The 20325-nt window shown below is 57.0% G+C and overlaps 1 protein-coding gene across 2 annotated transcripts; it reads right to left on the minus strand.

Annotated features, from left to right (window-relative positions):
- Positions 1-1754: 1754 nt before the first annotated feature.
- MMP28 (matrix metallopeptidase 28) lies at positions 1755-18778 on the minus strand. 2 transcript variants are annotated; one of them, XM_084218916.1, is made up of 8 exons: positions 18682-18778; positions 10068-10147; positions 9038-9192; positions 6897-7118; positions 5291-5536; positions 4757-4906; positions 4169-4336; positions 1755-2884 (listed from the first exon to the last, which is right to left on the minus strand). In XM_084218916.1, exons 1-8 carry the CDS (start codon positions 18769-18771, stop codon positions 2490-2492), a joined length of 1506 nt encoding a protein of 501 aa, XP_084075042.1. In that variant the 5' UTR covers positions 18772-18778; the 3' UTR covers positions 1755-2489. The 2 variants fall into 2 exon arrangements, with proteins under 2 accessions (XP_084075042.1, XP_084075043.1); XM_084218917.1 differs by lacking the exon at positions 18682-18778 and adding an exon at positions 10791-10883.
- Positions 18779-20325: the final 1547 nt, after the last annotated feature.

The raw sequence follows: 20325 nt of genomic DNA on the forward strand, positions 1-20325 counted from the left end.
CTGCTGATGTCACTGAGGCTCAGTGTCCAGCTGGGGTCATTTTGGGGCAGGGAATGCAAGAATCCCAGCTATTCTGTCTGGGGAATGTGAGGCAGGCTGGGGGAGTCTGCGCCTGATGTGCCCAGCCAGGGAGCCCAGCAGGAGAAAAGAACCCTTGAGGAGCTGGATTTGCATCCAGGACACCCAGGGGGGGTGGGCTGAAAGGCTCAGGGTGTGAGTTCACCTCCCCCAGACCCCCCAGACTGATGGGGACACAGCAGAGTGACCCTGACTGCCCCTGCCAGCAATGCTGAGCTCAGCCCGGCCCTGGCAGCATCACAGGGCCCCAAAACCTCCCCCAGGACACAGCCCCAGGAAACACATGGCAGCAAGCCAAGGAAGAGATGGAAAACCCAGAAGGGGAGAGGATTTGAGGCAGTCCCATCCTCAGCCTCCAGTCACACAGCACAGGGGATGCCTGGCTTTCTCCTAAGGGGACAGGAAAAGGGATAATGAATTAATTCAGCCTGGGGAAAAACCTATTAACACATTCCAACGTGTGGAAAAATCCTCAGTAATTTGGGGATGAAGTGAGAAAGAGAATTTCCGCGTTTTCATCGCCATCAGTGAGTTTTCAGTGGGATCCATCCCCCCTCTTTGATCCTGCCAGCATGAAAGCTGAGGCCAAATTCAGCAATCCCCTCTCCAACCCCAAACACCCACAGGCATCTTAAACACAGCCCTGTCAGGAAACTGGAGATTTGCTTTAAAAAAAACCAACAAACCAACGCAAACCACAGGTGTGACATGAAAACAAGCACAAATCCCAACACCACACATCCAGAGGTTGGTTTTATTTGCTGTCAGGTCTCCAAGCCCTCGGGACTCCCCGCAGGCCACCTCACCTCATTGTCATTCAATTCCTATGACAATGGTTTCTCTGGAAACAGTGGGAAGTCCCCCGAGGTTTTGGGCAGATGGAGACCCTGTGTCTGTGTCTGCACACCAAGGGCTCACTCACAAGTGTTATGGAGAATGGGAGGAGTGCTGGCTCCCCATCCTGCCCAACCCACAGCTCAGCTGGCAGCGGGCACCACCGACAGCCCTCGGGAAGTGACAGCCCTGGCACCCTGCTTAGGGCAAGCCCTGCTCTGCAGGGAGGGTCCAGAAAGGGCAAAGACGAGGGAAAGAGGAATCCTTGAAGCTGCTGGCACCAGGAGGGCACCCTGGCGTGGCAGGCCAGCACAGCACCCTGACAGCACAGCACAGCAGGAGCAGAGCAGTGCTGGGCTCTGAGCCCTGGCAGAACCAGTGTGTGAATGGTTTCCATAAATCATTTAATAAAGCTGAGCCCTGTCCTGCTCAGCACCAATGCCTCAGAATCCCAGCCCTGGGAAGCTGAGGTCCATCCCCCAGCCCTGGGACGCGATGGAACTTTGCAGGCACGACCCTGCCCAGGAGCCAGAGGCGTTTCCAGGTGGGGAGTCTGCCTTGGGAAAGGAATGAGGAATATGCAGCCACACTGTCCCTGCGAGCCTGCATGCACAGACATGTCCCTCTGTCCTGCTCACCCTCTCCTCTTCCCCTCCTCCCCCAGTTATTTGTCACCCCGGTTCACCTGGGTGGGGCCCAGGGAGTCAGGAATTCCCTGATCCTGTCCCTTGCAGAGGCAGCAGAGCACAGGCACACTCAGTGCACACAGTGGGGGCTGCCAGGTGAGCCCAGCCCAGGAGAACCCACCCAGGCACCCAAAACCCACCCAAAGCCAATGCTCCTGCTGCCTGTGGCCAGCAGCTCAGCTGAGCCCCCCTTTCTCTGCACCCCAAAGAGGCTCCTACACCAAACCCTGCTGCTTTCAGCCCCAAAATCCCACTGTGCTGGGGTCTCCAGCTGGTGCCTCAGCAGAGCACTGGGATGTGAGCACGGCCCAGTGAAGCATCCCCAACCCTCCATACCTCAGGGCCTGAACAAACAGCAGGGGCAAAGCTCCACATGGACCCAAATTTTTGTCCAAATGTCTCCTTTCTTTTAGTTTCAAGCAGGACACGTTGTCAGTCTGTTATTAAAAACCATCCAAACCCCACAGCAATCAGCAGCGAGACACTTCTCTGCCTGATCCTGGGAAAATGACAGATATCAACAAGTATCAACAAAGATATCAAAAAGTATCACCAAACCCCAGTCCTGGTTTGAAAAACACGTGTAACAATATCCTGAAAGTTAACAGAAATGGCCGTGTTTGCAGTCTCCATGGCTGATACATTTTTTCTCTGTGGTCTGTTATAAAAGATACATCCCCAAATCCTGCAGGCCACCCGGCTCTGGCACACCTGGCTCTGTCCCAGCTGCATCCAAGCTCTGCTGGGTCACTGCTCCACCATCCCACGGCTCCAGCCACCCAGGGGCAGCCAGTCCCTGCCCAGCCATCCTCAGGCAGGGAGCAGAGTCACACCCAGAGGCATCCAGGCGAGGCGAGGTCCAGATCCCCGTTTCATCCCACCGGGCTGCGCTCAGAACAGGACCTGCTCGCTGTTGGCATCCCAGCAGCCCATCCACGCCAGCTGCGTGGCCCATTTGCCCGTGGCCACCACCCGCAGCTTCGCCTGGTCGAATTTCCAGTACTGATCATCCCGAAAGAAGTAGACGGAGCGGTCGCGGTGGGTGAGAGCGCCGGCCGTGCCCGGGGGCAGCCCTGCCCAGTCCCGCAGGCTGCGCGGGTAGTAGGGCTCCACGCCCAGGGGATCCTCGCCCAGCACGAAGTACTTGGGGCCTTTGAAGAGGACGAGCCGCCGGAGCTGCTGGAAGTAGAGCGCCGTGTCCGGGTGCCGAGGCAGCCCCAGGGCGCTGCATTTGCGGGGGAATCCCTCCTCCAGCTCGGAGCCCGCGTAGCGCCAGCATCGGCCACCTGCGGGGACGGGGAGGGTTAGAGCACAGCCCAGAGGGGAGGGACCCTGCCGGGATGAGCTCCAGACTCGGCCACAGGACCGGCCTTGTGAAGTGTCAGGGACATCCATCCCGCTGGTGACCGACCAAGGAGCAGGCTGGGGGGAAACTGAGGCACGGCAGCTCAGGGGCTTGGAGGCGTGGAAAGGGACCACCAGGGACAGAGCAAGGCCACCACCATGCTGCTTCTCTAAAGCCTGCCCCCTGACCCTGCACAGTGAATGGGACAGACAGAAACAGATCCAGCTGGGGCTGGGGCATCCGAAACCAGCCCTGCAGCAGGAATCGTGATGGGGACCAGCGGCTTGACCACAGCACCCTGACCCCAACAGGGCAGACAAAAGCCCCTTTCTGCTCACAAGGCACAGCCTGACACAGCCCTGGGGAGGACAGAGGGAGCAGCGAGGGCTGGGGAGGCAGAGGGGCTTTGGCTCTCACCCAGCTGCAGCACAAAGCCCCTTTTCTGAGCAACCAGGGACTGCTTTCCATTAAAAGCTGGGGCTGACCCTGGCAGCCAGGCTGCCTGGTTTGACCTTCCTCTCCCCATCTGGCTGCTGGGCAGCTCATGGATGGTATCCCAGCTCCTCATGGATGGTATCCCAGCTGCTGGGGCAGCTCATGGATGGTATCCCAGCTCCTCATGGATGGTTTCCCAGCTGCTGGGGCAGTTTAGGGATGATATCCCAGCTCCCAGGGCAGCTCATGGATGGTATCCCAGCTCCTGGGACAGTTTAGGGATGGTACCCCAGCTCCCAGGGCAGCTCATGGATGGTATCCCAGCTCCTGGGGCAGTTTAGGGATGGTATCCCAGCTCCTGGGGCAGCTCCTGGATGGTATCCCAGCTCCTGGGGCAGTTTAGGGATGATATCCCAGTTCCCAGGGCAGCTCAGCCCCCAGGCACAGCCCAGAGATCCATGTGCACCATGAAACCCCCACGCACTCCCCTGCCCCTCGTGTTTTGGGGAGCAGTTTCTCCCCAAGACCCACCACTGCACCTGGATTTGCTTGGACACACCGGTGAGTGCTGCTCTCCTGATGGGGAAACCGAGGCACAGGGAGGTGATGTGGCTGCCAGGGCCATGTGGCTCACCCATGACAGGACGCCCAGCCCAGGGCTTTGCACACCCGGGGCACAGCGATGCCCCAGCTCTGCACCGGGAGGGGACACAAACAAGAATTGTGTGGCTCCAGGCAGAGCTGGGCAGGAGCAGTGGCAGCCCTGATGGGGGTCCCCTGCCTCACCCACCTTTGAAGAAGTAGAACTTGCCACTGCTCTGGGACCAGGCGCAGGCGTCGATGCCGGCGGGGAGGCCGGGCCAGCGTGGCTGCAGCGCCTGGGGCTCGCTGGCATTGCCACTGGCTGACACCACCCAGTAGTGGCTGCCCTTGAAGATGTAGAGGTTGTGATCCCCATCTGTGAGGCAGAGGGAGAAATGTCACTGAAACACCCTCCACTGCTACCCAGATCCCCTCTCCTCCCCGTGCAGCCCCGTGGTGCTTTGGGGATCCTCAGAGTTTGGAGCCTTCCTCCTGCCCTTCCAGCCACCCCCTCAGCCTCCAGAATTCATTGCCTCCCCTCCAATGCTGGCCACAGTTCAAGGCTTGTCTGGCACAGCCGAGCTCCTGCAGTGATTAATCCTTGCCATGGCCCAAGTTTTGGGGTGTTTTCCCTGTTCCTGGCACCTCAAGGTGCACTGTGCATGAGTGATGCCACCAGTGCCAGGAGCTGTGGACCAGTCAAACCCACCTTTCCCTCCACTGGGAGCTGCAGCAGCACTGGGACAAGGGGTGGGGGTGCAGGTTTTGGGAGGGGGTCACACTGGCCAGCACCCACCAGCGGTTATGGCGTCAAAGAAGGAGTGGCAGTAAAAGGTGCTGAGGCTCCTCTGCTGTCGGTCCCTGCCGTAGAGGTCCGTGTTCCAGTCCTGGAAGTGAGTGAAGACCTTTCCTGGGAGCTGGATGGCCGAGCCCTTGGAGGGCTTTCCTGGGATGGAACAAGGAGTGGTGAGTCTGGAGAAGGGGCAGAGAAACAACTTTTCCCAAAGCACAGGGCTGGGCCTCCCAAGACTCCCAAGACCCCTTGTCCCAATGTCTGGTTCTTATTCCACTCTATATGATAGTGACAAAAATCCCTTGGAACCCCAAAAAACATGCACCAGCAGACAAGTGGGCAGCAAACCCAACCTTCCCCACCCTGGAGGCCCTGGCACCTGCCCCACCTCTCCTGCATTTTCCTCCCCAGCCACACACAGGAATGGCCCCATGTGCCTGCAGCCCTCTCCCCTTTCAGCGACCTGCTCCCATCCCTACTGCTCGCTCTCCACCCCAGAGCACAACCCCGGGGGATCCCCAGGGAAGCCAGGCTCACCGTACAAACTCTGGATGGCCAAGACATCATCCCAGCTGAGGACAAAATCCTTGCTGAGCTTCTTGTAGTAGGGTGACATGAGGGCACTCTTGACGGGCGAGTGCTGCAGCCCCAGCGTGTGCCCCACCTCGTGGGCCACCACGATGAAGAGGTTGCGCCCCTTGCCGCTGTGCAGGGACCAGCGCTCGGCGCTGTCGAAGTGCGCTTCTCCTCGCCGGGGGAAGAAGGCGTGAGCCAGGGCACCTCCTGGGGACACCAGAGCCATCAGGGACCGCTGCAGCAGGCACAGGGCCTGCTGGGGTCCCGTGGAGGGAAGAGGCTTAAAGATAGGAAATGCCAAGTCACGGTGAAATAGCAATAAGTTCCTCTCTTCTGCCTTTCAGACCCCAGCTTATCTCTCTGTAACCCCATAGGTCACTTCTCCTTTACCCCTGCTGTTGGGCAATTTCTGATCCCCCCTTTACCCTGTGTAATGGGCTGTGTTAGCCCATTCTGGTCAGAAGAGCCGTGGCTGGAAGCCTTCACAGCCCCCCCAATAAAGACATGGCTGTGGAACGCCAGGATTGCCTTCTCCTCTCTCTGCACCTTGCAAGCTAGAGCTGAGCTCACAAAGAGCTGATAATCACTAAAAGAGCTGATATCCCTTAAGCTTGCTAAGGTTGCCAGCAGCGAAGAGCTGCTTGGGGATCCGGGCAGTCTGTCCCCATCAAGGACTGAGCTATCCAGACCCCGCAGCCTGCTCGGGGGCAAATCCACTCTCAGTGGGAGGCTGGAATAGACCACGGCACATAATGCTGCCATGGCATTTTATGAAAAATCCATTCGCTAGGATATTTCCTCCTGAGAAGTTGAGAGGCCTCAGAAACAAAATGTAAACAATAATTATCTGCTGCTGCTGAATGCAACAGGTGGATCTGTGATTGGTCTCATGTGGTTGTTTTTAATTAATGGCCAATCACAGTCTAGCTGTCTCAGACTCTCTGGTCAGTCACAAGATCTTATTATCATTCCATTCCTTTCTATTCCTTGCAAGCCTTCTGATGAAATCTTTTCTTCTATTCTTTTAGTATAGTTTTAATATATCATTTTCTTTTAATATAATATATATCACAAAATAATAACTCAGCCTTCTGAAACGTGGAGTCAAGATTCTCATCTCTTCCCATGTCAGAGTTGCCTGCAAATTCCCACAACTGCTGACCCCGAGTGAAGAAAAATTCCACATTGGGTAAGCCCCAAGTAAGGAACATTGCCACAACATGCAGCTCTGGTTTGCCCAAATGTGAGTCAGTTTTAGGTGTTTTTGGAGGAGCCCACGTTTGGAGGGTGTTGTGGGGCTCCTTGAGGGTCTGTGAGGAACATCTCAGCCGCCTTGCTGTTGCAGAGTTGGGAGGGGAGACCCCAAATCAGACAGCAAATCAGACCCCAATCAGACAGTAAATCAGACCCCAAATCAGACCCCAAATTAGACCCCACATCAAACTGGCACAAACTGGGCTGGAGACACTGCAGAGCCTCTGTCACCCCCAGCCCGCCACAATCCCAGCCCCGCTCCCCGCGGGGGAAGAGCCCACGTCACAAAGAGAAGCTTACGAGGGGGAAGCACCTGGCCCATCGAAGGCGTTGTTGAGCCCATCGTTGTGGTCCCCGTGGAAGAAGGTGAGGCGGATGTCGGCGGGGCCGTCCGGGGCCTCCCAGAAGAGCAGGGAGGACACGTTGCTCCAGAGCTGGAAGGCGGCGCGCACGGCCAGGCGCACGCCGTGCTGCGGCAGGTAGGGCGGCCGGTTCACCACGCGGTACGTCAGGTGCCGCTTCGGCCACCGCCCTCCTGCGTGGGGACAAAGCCACCCCCGCGGGGGGAGAAAGGATGAGCAGGGCTCCCTCTGTCCCAGCGTGTTTTCTTAAAAGCTGTCGGAGGGGACAGAGCTGGGGATCAGGATGGAGGGGACAAGTGTTGTCACTCCCCAACCTCCCTGCTGCACAGGAGGGCAAAGATGAGAGCTCACCTTGTTGCTGAGCAGCATTGCAGCCCCTTCCTCCCCCTCCTCCTCCTCCTCCCTCAGTAGCTGTGGGACCCCAGAGCCCTGGGATTGCGTTTACCTGGAGGCATCTGGGAGCAGGAAAAAAGCTGTGGGGCCCTGGGGGATGTGGGTGCCAGAGCTGGTGCAGAGGTGTGGGAGTGGGGACAGACCTCCAGCATCTGCCTCTGCTCCAGATGTGCAGGAAAACAGGGGGAACAGAGCTGGCAGCATGCCAGGGCTCACTGCTCTGCCTCTGGGCTGAGCCTCCCAGCAAAGCTGGCACACATCCCAACCCAGCTCTGCCTCCTTCTCCCCATGGCTGGGGACACTCTGGGCTATCTGGTCACACTCCTGGGGACAGAATCAGTTCCCACTGCAGTGATGGCCTCCAGCTCCAAAAGGACACAGGTGAGCTTCCACTCTGCACAGCTAAAGCTAAAAGCTGCCTGGATGGCTGCAGCCCTGAAACAAAGCCTGGCATCCCATCCTTCCCTCCACAGGAGCAGAGCATCCACCACCAGAGGAGGATGGGCCAGGCTGGCTTAGCAAGGCTGGCTCTTGGGAAGAGGAGAGCTTGGCTTTGCTGGGCTCTGGGTGTGCCCCAAGCCAGCAGGATGAGGGACACAGGGGCTGCCCAGGGGAGATCCCGCTGGGAAAGGGGGGATAACAAAGCACTGTGCTGCCTCAGCTGCCAGGGGTTCAGCCAGATAAACAGCACAAAACCCTCCCCAGCCTTCCTGGCTGGTGCCATCAGCCCTGCAGGCATCCCCTGTCTCCCGTGGGTACAGATGTGGTGCTGTCCCATCCCTGCTGCCTGTGACATCAGATCACCAGAGCAATAACCACAGTGAGCCCTTTCCTCCCCTTTCCTTGGGCATCTCTTCCCACCCACCCCCTTTTGTGATGCCCAAAAAGGAGCCCCATGAGCCACAGGGCACTGGCTGCTTCTGTTTGCCCACCTCCTGCTCTATGTCCTTCCCACTCTGCTCACTGCCCATGTGTCCCTGCAAGGACATGCTGGGGCTTTGGAAGGAAATCCAGAGGCTGGAGGAGGATGACAGGGCTCTCCTGAGGCTGTCCATGGCCAGCCCTGCCAGATGCACAGACAGCCTGACATGGCACAGAGCCTTTTCTTAATCTCCCCTTCGTTTTTCCCATGTCCTGAGCACAGCTGGCCCCGGCCCTCTTGCTCTCTAGGAATCCAGTTTCTCATCTGCAAGCCCAAAGAGAGCTCACAAGGGACAGGAGGCCCAGCCCTGGACACACAGGAGCACAGAAGGATGCTTGGAGCAGAGTTAAACCCCTTAACATGGGTGAAATGACTCTTGGGTCAGGCAGCCAAGTGCTGGCAGGATTTTGGGTACTGCTGTGTCCCTAATGTGCATCAGAAGTCCCAAAGGTCAGCAAAACCTAGAGATAAAGCCCCTGCCCTCCAGATCATGCCAGCAGAGCTGAGTGTGGGGCCATGGTGACCTGAGTGCTCTCTGGGAGATCTCCTGGCTCCCACAGCAGCATTAAAACCACCCCAGAGAGCTGAATTCCCCAAAGGTGGGAGTCAAATCTCTAATCACCGCTTTAAAAACAACCTCCAAGCGTGTCCTGGGCTGGATGCTGTCCCAGTGGGGCTGCACCTCCCACCCACAGCAGCTTCCCCACGAGTCCAGGACGGGAGAGCCGAGCAGCCCAGACCCCAAACCCCCCCGGGATCCCCGGGGCCGGTGCTCACCGTGCTGTGCCGTGCGCCGGCGGCGCCGGGCGGGCGGAGCCCCGGCAGCGCGGCCGTGCCCGTCATCCGTGCCACACCGGGGCAGAGCCATCTGATGGAGCGTGGGGACATCCAGCACCCCGCTGGGAGGGAGGTGGGTCACCCGCTGGAAATCCCTGCAGAAGGAAGGGGGATAGCAGCAGCCACATCCAGAACCCCCGTGGTGGAGTTTGGGGATGTTTGTGTTGGGGTTTGGGTACATTTGTGTTGGGGGTTTGGGGATTTTTGTGCCGGGAGTTTGGGGATGTTTGTGTTGGGGGGTTGGGGATGTTTGTGTTGGGGGTTTGGGTATGTTTGTGACAGGGGTTTGGGGATGTTTGTGCCAGGGGTTTGGGTACATTTGTGCTGGGGGTTTGGGGATGTTTGTGTTGGGAGTTTGGGTATGTTTGTGCCAGGGTTTTGGCCTGAGCCAGGATTTTCACCCCATAAGCTTCACACCCCAGTGGCAGAACTTCATCCAGTTGGTAAAACAAGAAGGATTTGTCTCTGCAACCACAGCTGACCTGTAAGTCACCTCCTAGCAGGGCAGAGGAGCCCAAAACTGGAGCCTAAAAATGCCTTTTCCTCTTTTTAACCCCAGTTATTTGACTTTGCATTTAATTTTGCATTTGGCTTTGCGCAAGGTCAAGCCCGGGATGCTCCCAGAGGTGATGTCCTTAGGAGAAGCCCAGGCAGGAGCTGGCAGCTCTCCCCCCCTGACATCTCCCAGCCGTCCCCAAGCTCGGCCTCCCACAGATTTTATTGCAGGCGAGCTCCGGGCCATAAAAGGCGAATAAAGCAGCGAGAGCCGGGTGCCAGCAGCCGGCACCCAGCTGCGGGACCGGGCACGGACCCGCCTCTCCAAAAAGGACTGGCTGTGCTTTAGCACCAGACCGTGAGACACAGAGCCTCCAGCTGCGAAAAGACCCCTCTGGCTGCAAAAAAAAAACCCCTCGGGGTGCTGGCAGCATGGCTTTAGCTGGAGCTGCCGGGGTTGGAGGATCCTTCCTACCTCAGCGCCGCGGTGAACTCGGCGGGGCTGTGCGAGCCGGCCCCCGGCTCCCTGAAGTAGCCGTATTTCTCCAGGAAGAGCTGCAAGGAAAAATGGGAAAGGTGCAGCTCAGAGCACGTGTTGGTTTGGGAAGGGACAGTAGGGAAAGGAGATGAGGTGGCAAACAGCGCTGCAAACCCAAACTGCCCGCTTGTTTTGCTTTGCATTGGTGTTTTTGTCAGGAGAAGCCACAACATCTCTGCCCAGGGTTCACCATCCAGCCTGGACCTGCCATTCCCCAGCCACACTGGGATAACCCCACCCTCACACGGGTACCAGGAGCAAAACCCAGCAGCAGCTCAGGATGGGCATGCAGGGGTGGAGGAGCATCCTGGGGATGGGATGGCTTGGAGCCCTCTGAGAGTGTCTGCAGAGGAGAAGGGATCTCATCCTTTCCCCCTGTGCTTATATTTTCACACAATTCTCCTCCAGCAGCACAAAATCACCAGTTACAGGGTGAATCACCAGTTACAGGGTGAAGATGCCAGTGGTGACACCACTGCAGGTAAATGTGTGTGCTGGCCCCAGCTCCCTGGAGTAGCCTTATTTCTCAGGAAGAGCTGCTTATTTCTCAGGAAAGGCACAGCTCAGAGCACATGCTGGCTTGGGAAAGGGGGGGGGGGGAAGAAGATGAGGGCTGCAAACCCAAAATGCCTGCTTGTTTTGCTCCTGGGAGCTCTTCACCTGAAGCAGCCGTGCCCATACAGGTTCCTGTGTGTCTCCTCCCCATCATTTTGTTTGGCTCTTGGGGATTCTGGATGATGGAGGTGTAGGAGGAAAGAGAGAGATCAAAAACCTCTGCTGCCATCCCATCGGCAGCCAGAGGCGACCAAACCCTCAGCTCTGATGGCCCCGGCTCCAGGCAGGGATCCGAACAAAGGCCGGAGCGCCGTGGCCGCGGGTAGGGCGGGGTGAGCTGGGGCCAGGCTCGGCTCCCCCATCCCCACGCAGGATGTGCTGCTGCAAAGTGGGCGCAATTTGCTCTGCCAAACCATTCTTCTTCTTATCGGCCGCTGACACGGGCGGAGATTGCCTCTCTGAACTTGCTCCAGCGCTTCAATTGTATGTTAAAGAAAATAAACGGCTCGGGCTGCTCCCGGGCTGCTTTTGGAGGAGTTAATAGCCGGGGTCACAGGAATGCTCCACGCCCGCCTGCCCCGCCGCCAGGGATGTCTGCGGGAGACAAACAAGCTGCCCAGCATCCTGTTAGTGCAGCAGAGCCGAGTCACAGCGATGAATAATAATCAGAATAAAAAGTGAAAGTGGCGGCTTCCCCTCCCTGCATCCCAAAGGAGAGCAGTGCCGAGCACCGGGAATGCCACGGGATGGCCCAGACAGCACGGCTGGTGCCCTCTGGGTGTTTTTAAAGCTGTTTCCCTCCCCCCAGGCTCATCTCGGCCGGGAAAAGGAAGGGGTTGGAGTGATGACCTCCACTCAGTGCTGCTCCTGACTGTGGGTGACCCAGCTCTCCTTTATGTCCCTCCAGCAGCTCCTCCTGGGCCTTGTCACCTGGCAAGGAGCAGGAATGGTTTGTGGATGTGGCAGTCCCGAGGTGTGCCAGGGCCTCTCCCTCTCCTCCTCCTGCCCAGACCTTCTGCTTGCCATGAACAGTCACCCTCGTGTCATCCCCAAACACGTCACCCCCGAGTGGGCAGGCACACCCACGTGTGCTCTGCAGGCCTCACCTCCTCCAGTTTCATCTCCTTCAGTTTCATCTCCTCTAGTTTTGTCTCCTCTGGTTTCATCTCCTCCAGTTTTGTCTCCTCTGGTTTCATCTTCTCCTTGACACCCCTTCCACCTGGAGCATCCCCCTCTGGCAGAGTACCAGCACAGATTCCTGCCTGGACACGCTCTTTACCCAGCCCCACACAAAGAATTTGGCTGGTTTTCCCACCAAAGCTGCCTGTCTCAGCTGGAGGCAGCAGCAGCTCATCCCAGCAGTGCCAGGCTGCAGCAGGAAGAGCCTGAGCATGGCCAGAGTCACCCAGACCCCTCACAGTGGTCAGTGAGTCAGGGTAAATCAGGCAGGTGCCACTCTGGCAGGGAGAGGGTTGGTTTGTTTGTCAGGAGAAGCCACAACACCTCTGCCCAGGGTTCACCATCCAGCCTGGACCTGCCATTCCCCAGCCACACTGGGATAACCCCACCCTCACACAGGTACCAGGAGCAAAACCCAGCAGCAGCTCAGGATGGGCATGCAGGGGTGGAGGAGCATCCTGGGGATGGGGTGGCTTGGAGCCCTCTGAGAGTGTCTGCAGAGGAGAAGGGATCTCATCCTTTCCCCCTGTGCTTGTATTTTCACACAATTCTCCTCCAGCAGCACGAAATCACCAGTTACAGGGTGAATCACCAGTTACAGGGTGAAGATGCCAGTGGTGACACCACTGCAGGTAAATGTGAGCTGAACACCTGGATGGAAAGTCCTGGCTCTCACATCAGGGTCTGAACCTTTTCTAACACGATTTTGCATTCACTCAGCACAACCTGAAGCTCTTCCCTCGCCTGTAACCCAACACAATCCCATCATTAAAGCATGAAAATGGTTTTTCCTCACCATGATCTCATGGAGGCTTGAAACCCCATCTGGACACATCAGGGTGCACAGTGAAAAAAGCAACCCCTGTCCCAGCAGCTGCTCTTGAGCAGCACCAGGAGGCACAGAGGCCACTTGGCTTTATCATTCCTGCCCAGAGCTCCTTGAGCTTTGCAAGCCCAAGCAAAGCAGCATTTTCTCTGTGGTTTCTGGCCCGTGCCACATTGAGGTTCTCACACACAGGCACCAACTCTCCAGCTGCAAAACCATCAGGAGAAATTCTATTGTGTTTTCTAGACACATCTGCTGTCAGCTAAGGGTGATGGTGGTCCTGGAAACACAGAGCTGCAGGAGAGGGATGTGCTGATCTCTGCCAGGTATTTATCCAAGCACAGAGCATACAAATCCAGGGAGTTTTCGGGGTCCAGGGGAACCCAAGAGCCCCATGCCACTGTGCCCTGTGCCCAAAGCAGTGCTCAAGGCTCCCCCAGCACTGCATAACCCCCCAGAGCCCAGCCTGGGGGGTTGTGCAGGAATCTGGCACCAGCCCATTCAATCTCTCCAGAGGCTGCAATGCAAAGTCTGGCCGTGCTGGGAAAACCCCCTCCCTCCTGCCCCAGACGGGGAAATGCTCTTTTCCGTACAATGGGAAAAGAAAAACAGCAGGAAACCAAGAGAAGCATTAATATGAAATATGCCCAGCTCCCCCTCTGCACGAGGGAGGGAGAGGAGCTCGGCTCTGGCTGCCTGGGAGCCAGAGAACCTCCGGGGACAGTGGGAGGAGGCTGGGGGAGACAGAGGGGCCCTTCCCATCCCAGAGCTCTGATGTGGAGCCTGTTACAACCCTGGAAATCATCTCTGCCCTGGCTAAAGCCAAGGAAACACCTTGCCCTCCACCACAGGCATCCCGGGTGGAAGACAGCCAGCGGCAAACACAATTAGCCCTCCCTGCCTGGAAGCCGGGATAACGAGAGTGCCGAGGCAGCAGGATCGGCTCCTCCCCTGCAGCCACGCCGCTGCCGGCTCCCTTCCACCAGATGGGTACCGGAGAAGCCTCACACAGCTCCTGCTGACCGTGATCCTTCTGCTACAAACCCCATCCCTCCCCTCCACTCCCGGCGGGGCAGGGAAGGGATCCCGTCCTGCCAAAGGCCAGGCCAAGGAGTGTCCATAATGTATTGTAATTAGGAAATAGTTGGCTTTTGATTGTGATGGCGTGGATTGTAACATCTGTATTGTCTCACCCTTCACATGAGATTGAAAATAGAATAAAAGTTTTTAGAACACCTCTCATCGCTGGGTCAGGCTTAATCTCACACAGGCGTTTTGTGTCATGGTCACAGGCGGTGCCGCCTCAAGCCGCACCTTTAGAGTCTTTTGTTTGAAACCATGACACAGCCCAGTGGATCCTAAACCCTGGTTCCAGCATCCCCCGGGCTGATCCCACATCATCTCACGGCCGAAATGGGCACAGAGCCTCCTGCTTTTCAGCCTCAGTTTCCCCCAGCGCACACACCAGCAGAGCCGGCCCGGGGCGTGTTTTGGCGAGGTCGCAGAGGGAGCAGCGGCTCCTCCTGCCCATCGGCTCCTGCTGCCTGCGAGCTGCCTCCAGGAGACGGCACAGCAATGGAAACGCTCATTTGCTTCCGCTCATCCCTGCAAAGCCTCAGGCAGAGCCCCCGCGCCGCTTTTGTTTAAGTGTGTGTGTAAGTATCTCTATAAATATTACATCTATGGACGCAGGGAGACACACGAGAAGGGGCATTAGCGAGCACAGAGCCTGGCTGTGCTCCCGCTGGAAAGGCAGGGACGCTTCAGCTGATTCCCTGCACTGGAGATGGGGCCTGGTGAAAGCCCCAAGCATCCCATCCCATCCCATCCCATCCCATCCCATCCCATCCCATCCCATCCCATCCCATCCCAGGCTGCTGGGATTTCCCTGCTGAGCTCTGCAGGAACCCCCTGCCCCCCCTACCACTCCTAAAATGTACTTTAGCAGCAAATAATCCACTTGCCACCGAAGATGTGGAGTTGGGGTCTTCTAAACTCCTTTTATTTTCCATCTCCTAAAGCTGAGATGCAATAAGCCTGGTCTAGCTAAAACCCCTCCTGGTTTCACTAACTGGATGTGGCTTGGAGCAACTTGGTCAAGTGGAAGGTGTGGCAGGGGGTGGAATGAGAGGAGATTTAAGGTCCTTCCAAGCCAAACCAACCCATGAATCAGTGCTAACTCGTTGGGAAGCAGCTGGCATCTGATGGGCTGCGCCACCAAAACTGCTGAAACGGGACCCAAAACTCTTGGGGAAACCAGGGAAGAACATCGGGCTTGGCCAAAGCTCCCCCTGCGAATACCAGAGCGGCTGACAAACCAGTTGGGTCACGCAGCCTGGTTGTGTTGTGGTGTCTAAGGAGAGAAAGGAAACGAGTCCTGCTCTCCACCGGGGGGAGCGGGGAAGGCGCCGGCCCCTGCCCGGCGGGCGAGGTTTGCCCGAACAAGCGGGGATTGTTTTTGGGGGAGAAGCAGGAAGAAAGGCGGGCTGTTCGTGCTGCGGTGACTCACGGGGTGGAAATCACACCGGGGAATCGCCGGGGCACCCGGAGCCGCTCGCCACATCCGCGCCGGCGGCAGCGGCTCCGAGACGCGGGCTCGGGGGGATGCAGAGCCCGGCGATGCCTCGGAGGGGGAATTCCTCCTCCTCTCCACCCCGGAGGGGTAATTCCTCCTCCTCTCCACTCCAGAGGGGTAATTCCTCCTCCTCTCCACCCCAGAGGGGTAATTCCTCCTCCTCTCCACCCCAGAGGGGCAATTCTTCCTCCTCTCCACCCAAGAGGGCTTATTCCTCCTCCTCTCCACCCCAGAGGGGGAATTTCTCCTCCTCTCCACCCCAGAGGGGGAATTCCTCCTCCTCTCCACTCCAGAGGGGGAATTCCTCCTCTTTTCCACCCCAGAGGGGGAATTCCTCCTCCTCTCCACCTCTCCCTCCATCGTGCTGAGGTTGAACAGCAGGAAGTTCTTACAGGAAGGAGGATTTCTCCGCCTTGTTTCAGAAGGAAGATGTGGGATGCTCTGAGCTCCCAGCCCTACTGGGTCCGCGTGGTGCCGGGAGCCTCCCTCCATCCAGCTGTGGATGCATCCACCCTGCATCCATCCCAACAGCATCCTGCTCCTAAAGCAGCTCAGAAATGCTGGAGCATTTCCCAGCCCAGAGGTCAAAATCTGAGACCTTGGTTTGATAAGGGGAAGAATATCAAATATATCAAAATGTATCTGGAAGTATCCATATACTGCAAGATGGAAAGGAGAAGCGCAGGAAAGGGGGAAAAAATTCCAAAATTAGAATTATTCAGTCTGTTAGCCCAGCTCCCTGTTCCCACTCCCGGTTTTTCTCAAATTTCTCCTCAGTTTTTATGTCACCTGGAGCTTCTCACACTAATCTCTGTAGGGACTTCATTGTCCTTTGTCCAGCACCTCATCGTGCTCCTCCCTCCACCAGGGGCTGAGATCTCACATGCCCCGGGTATTTTACACAATTCCCCCGGGATCAGGGAATTTTGGGCATTACCACCCCCCAGCTGCTGTCTGAGCACAGCCCAGCCAGACACAGCTCTGCCAAACAATGTCCTCTCTTACACTGGGTCCTCTCCTATCTGTAGATGATAAGATGATTTCACATACAAATGTTTCAAATTAAATTTCCCAATTTCCCTTATTTTTTAAAATGTGTGTGTTTTTTGTTTTTTTGGTTTTTTTTAACTGCAATTGGTACAGATGCAGTGAAAACATGGACACCAGCCAGGAAAAGCACACAACTGGACATTTGACAGTCTTATGCATCTAAGTTTACACAACATATTGTTGCTAGCTGTGGCTTTTTAAAAAGAATTAAAAAAAAAAAAAAAAGCAGCAAGCTTTAGAAGCAAAGCCTGGAAGTGCTCTGAAAGCCACAAATCACCAGAACTATTTGATGTTATGTGAGAATTTCAGCTTCCTCCTGAAAGAAAATGAACTGCTCAGTTTATTTAGACAAGTTCCACAGCCCAGTCTGCATTTCCATTGTGTGTGTGTTGTCCCCAAGTCCCTGGGCAGCACAGCACATACCCTTGGGGAAACTGAGGCAGGGAGACAGGAAAGTCATTTGCCCAGCACCCCCTCAGGAGGGATCTGCCACAATCCTGGATCTGTTCTGAAGCTGCAAGGGAAAATAACTCAGAAGTCACCAGAGAGGGGTGGAAAGGCAGTTTGGGTTCTTAAACCAGTTCCCAATCAGTTGGTTTTCTTTGAAAGTGAATTTTGAATAATTGGTTTCCTGAGCATTAAAATCTTTGCAGATTTATTTTCTCCAGGTGGCAGGAGGGGCTGGGCTGAGGTTTGTGCACAGTGGGAAAAGCACAGCTATTAATGACCTCTCTGAAGCAGCATCTCCCAGCAGAAGGAGCCTGCACATCAAAACAAGCCTCTGAGCATTCCTGGGCCCTTTTCCTCCCAGAGCATGTGCTCAAAATCCCAATTAATTCACCAGGACTTGCTGGCTGGGGTTGAAAATTAAACATTTGTACAAATGTACACTGGATCTAGGCCTAAACAACAAAAAATCCTCAATATGAACCTTTGTTCACTAGCCAGATCTCATACCTTGTCCTCCCAAAACAAACAGGAATGGATGGTGGCACAGGATGACAATGACAGCAGGACAAGCAGAAGAAATCTGAACAGAGATGATGGGGAGAGAGGCAGGCAGGGGAAGGGCTGGCCTTTGTCCCCTCCTGGGGATGAAATGCTGGGAGATGGGAAGGTTTGCAGGTGCACATCACCTGTGGGGACACCTGGACACGGGCTGGGAGAGCTGGGGCTGTTCATCCTGGGCAAGAGAAGGCTCCAGGGTCACACAGAGCCCACCCAGGGCCTAAAGGGGCACCCAGAGAGCTGGAGAGGGACTTTGGGCAAGGGCAGGGACAGATAGGACAAGGAGGAACGGCTTTAAGGTGAAATAGGGCAGACTTAGATTAGACATTGGGAAGGAATTCTTCCCTGTGAGGGTGGGGAGGCCCTGGCACAGGGTGCCCAGAGCAGCTGGGGCTGCCCCATCCCTGGAAGCGTCCAAGGCCAGGGCGTGGAGCAACCTGGGCTAGAGGAAGTGTCCCTGCCCATGGCAGAGGGTGGAATGGGATGAGTTTAAGGTCCATTCCAACCCAGACCAGTCTGTGATTGTCTGCCACAGCTCCACACAGCACAGGCGGCCACACACCCTGGCATTCCAACACAAGCCCGTGGCACAGCCCCCTCCATCTCCAGCTGGCACAGCCACACACCTCTGCCACACACACACTGCTGCAGCCAGGGCACAGGGACAGGCACAGGTGTCAGGAGCTCAGGGACACTCACCTGTGCTGGGGATGTACCTTGGGGACACAGTCATGCCTTTGGCATGGGCACACCGGGGACAATGAGCACACCAGGGACAGAGTGACACCTGGAGCACAGGCACACCAGGGACATAGTGACACCCATGGCACGGGCACACCAGGGACACTGAGCACTCCAGGGACACAGTGACACCTATGGCACTGGCACAGCAGGGACAGAGTGACACCTGGGGCATGGCCACACCAGGGACAGAGTGACACCTGGGGCACGGACACACCTCTGGCATTAGCACACCGGAGACATGCACACCCAGGGCAAAGACACACCCAAGGCATGGGCACACAGGGATATGCACACCCCTGGCGGGACATGGGCACACCAGCGACAGTCACATCTAGAGCGTGGGCACACCTATGGCACAAGCGCAGGGACACGGGCACACCTAGGGCGTGAACTCAGCGGGGACAGGCACAGCCGGGGCACGGGGACGTGGGCACAGCGGGGACACGCACAGCGGGGACACACACACGAGGGGCACACACACCACGGACACGCACACCGGGCACACGCACAGCCCTCCACGGCCACGCGGGACACGCGCACACGGGGGACGCGCAGCCAGGACACGCTCCCGCCCTCCCCGCCGCTGCCGCTGCCGCTGCCGGTGCCGCTCGTACCTCTGCCCGCCGCCGCTGTCCCGGGGCCGGTGCGGGCTGAGCGGCCGCCAGCAGCCCCAGCGCCAGGGCGGCTCGCAGCGGCGCTGCCATCCCCGCTCCGCTCCGCTCCGCCGCCGCCCCAGCCGCCTCTCCCCGCCCCGGCCCCGGGGGCGGCCCCAGCCCCGGCTCCGGCCGAGGGCCGGGCTCCGCCGGCAGCACCGAGCCGAGGGGCTGGCCCTGCTCGGGCTCCCCCCCGTGCCACCCACCGGGGGATGACCCCTGTCCCCCGGGAGCATCCCCGGCAGGTGCGTGTCCCCCTCCGCCCGGTGGGACGGTGGCTCTGCCCGGTTTGAAGGTGTGGAAAAGAAGAGAAAGCAACTCCAGCTTTTCCTAACCCTGCGTTCATCCATGGCCCAGCACAGCTCAGCAGCACAGAAAGCTGGGCCAGCAGTGCAGCCCCTCTTCAGGGCTATGGCAAAATCCACATATTAGGGCAGTGCTCTCTCAAGCTTTACACAATAGCCACACACTCGGGGTTGTGGGTTACACACTCGGGGTTGTGGGTTACACACTCGGGGTTGTGGGTTACACTCTTTCTGCTTAAATTTCCCTCCCAGGCACGGGACACGGTGGCCCGTGGGCAGGGAGGGGCTGTTTGCTGCACCCATGTCAGTGTCTCAGCTCTCCCACAGCTCACAGAGCTGTTGATGTTGAGGGTTGCAGTGACGAGTCAACAGCCCTGTTTACTCACAGCAGTATTTTGTTCGGCTATTTTGTTTTAATTCGACTAAAGCAAAAGGATGTTTTGATTCTGCTTTGGTTCAAGGGGAAAAAAATAGGATGTGACTTGTATCTGCTTTTGTTTTCATGCCAGCTTCAACCCCACACCTATTTTAAAGCTCCCAGGCTCCTTCCTCCACTTTTTAATCATGCCAAAACCTGAAGCTACAGAAGCATCTGTTGAGTGCAGCTTGAAGGGAGTTGCAGAGAGCCTGTGTCGCTTTGCTTTACAGCTGGACAGGGATGCAGGGAGGGGAAGCAGGATTTGAAGGAGAGAAAAAGTGATCCACATAACATGGAAAAATAGGGGAGTCACTGAGCTACATGATTAAAAATATGGGAGAAATGAAGGTTTCGTGGCTGGGCCGGTAAGAACTGACTGAGGAGGTGCTGGAGAGCACAGTGGGCAGTTGGCAAAGCCTGAGGGATGGTGTGAGGGGAATACTCAGCCCTGGCAGAAGGGAGAGCCAAGGGATGGCCACTCCTCACACAGGTCAGCCTCACGCTTCCTTTCAAAACAAGAGCAGCTCCGTCTGCAAATGCATCCGTGTTTGCGTCGTATCTAGGAAGCAACTGATCCATCTGCTCTTCCACTTAAGAATATGGATGATGAGAAAGTGACTGGCTGGGCTCCAGCAGGAGCAGGAAACTCCTTCCTCTGCTCATTGTAATGTGGGGAAGCGTCTGGGAGGGCACCTGCAGCCCCCGGAGCCGCCAGCTTTCCGACCGGGCATTTCCCGGGGCTGCTGCCTCGGTCCTCAGGGGTTTGGCATTCAGATGGAGGAGAATTCAGCCCAGCCTTGGGGATGCCAAATCATAGTTCTGTGCAGACTTTTGGCTGGGAGTATAAAGATGTTTATGCAGCTGCTGTAATCAGAGCAGTAT

This window comes from Fringilla coelebs (genome assembly GCF_963513975.1).
Source record: "Fringilla coelebs genome assembly, chromosome: 20".
Taxonomy (NCBI): domain Eukaryota; kingdom Metazoa; phylum Chordata; class Aves; order Passeriformes; family Fringillidae; genus Fringilla; species Fringilla coelebs.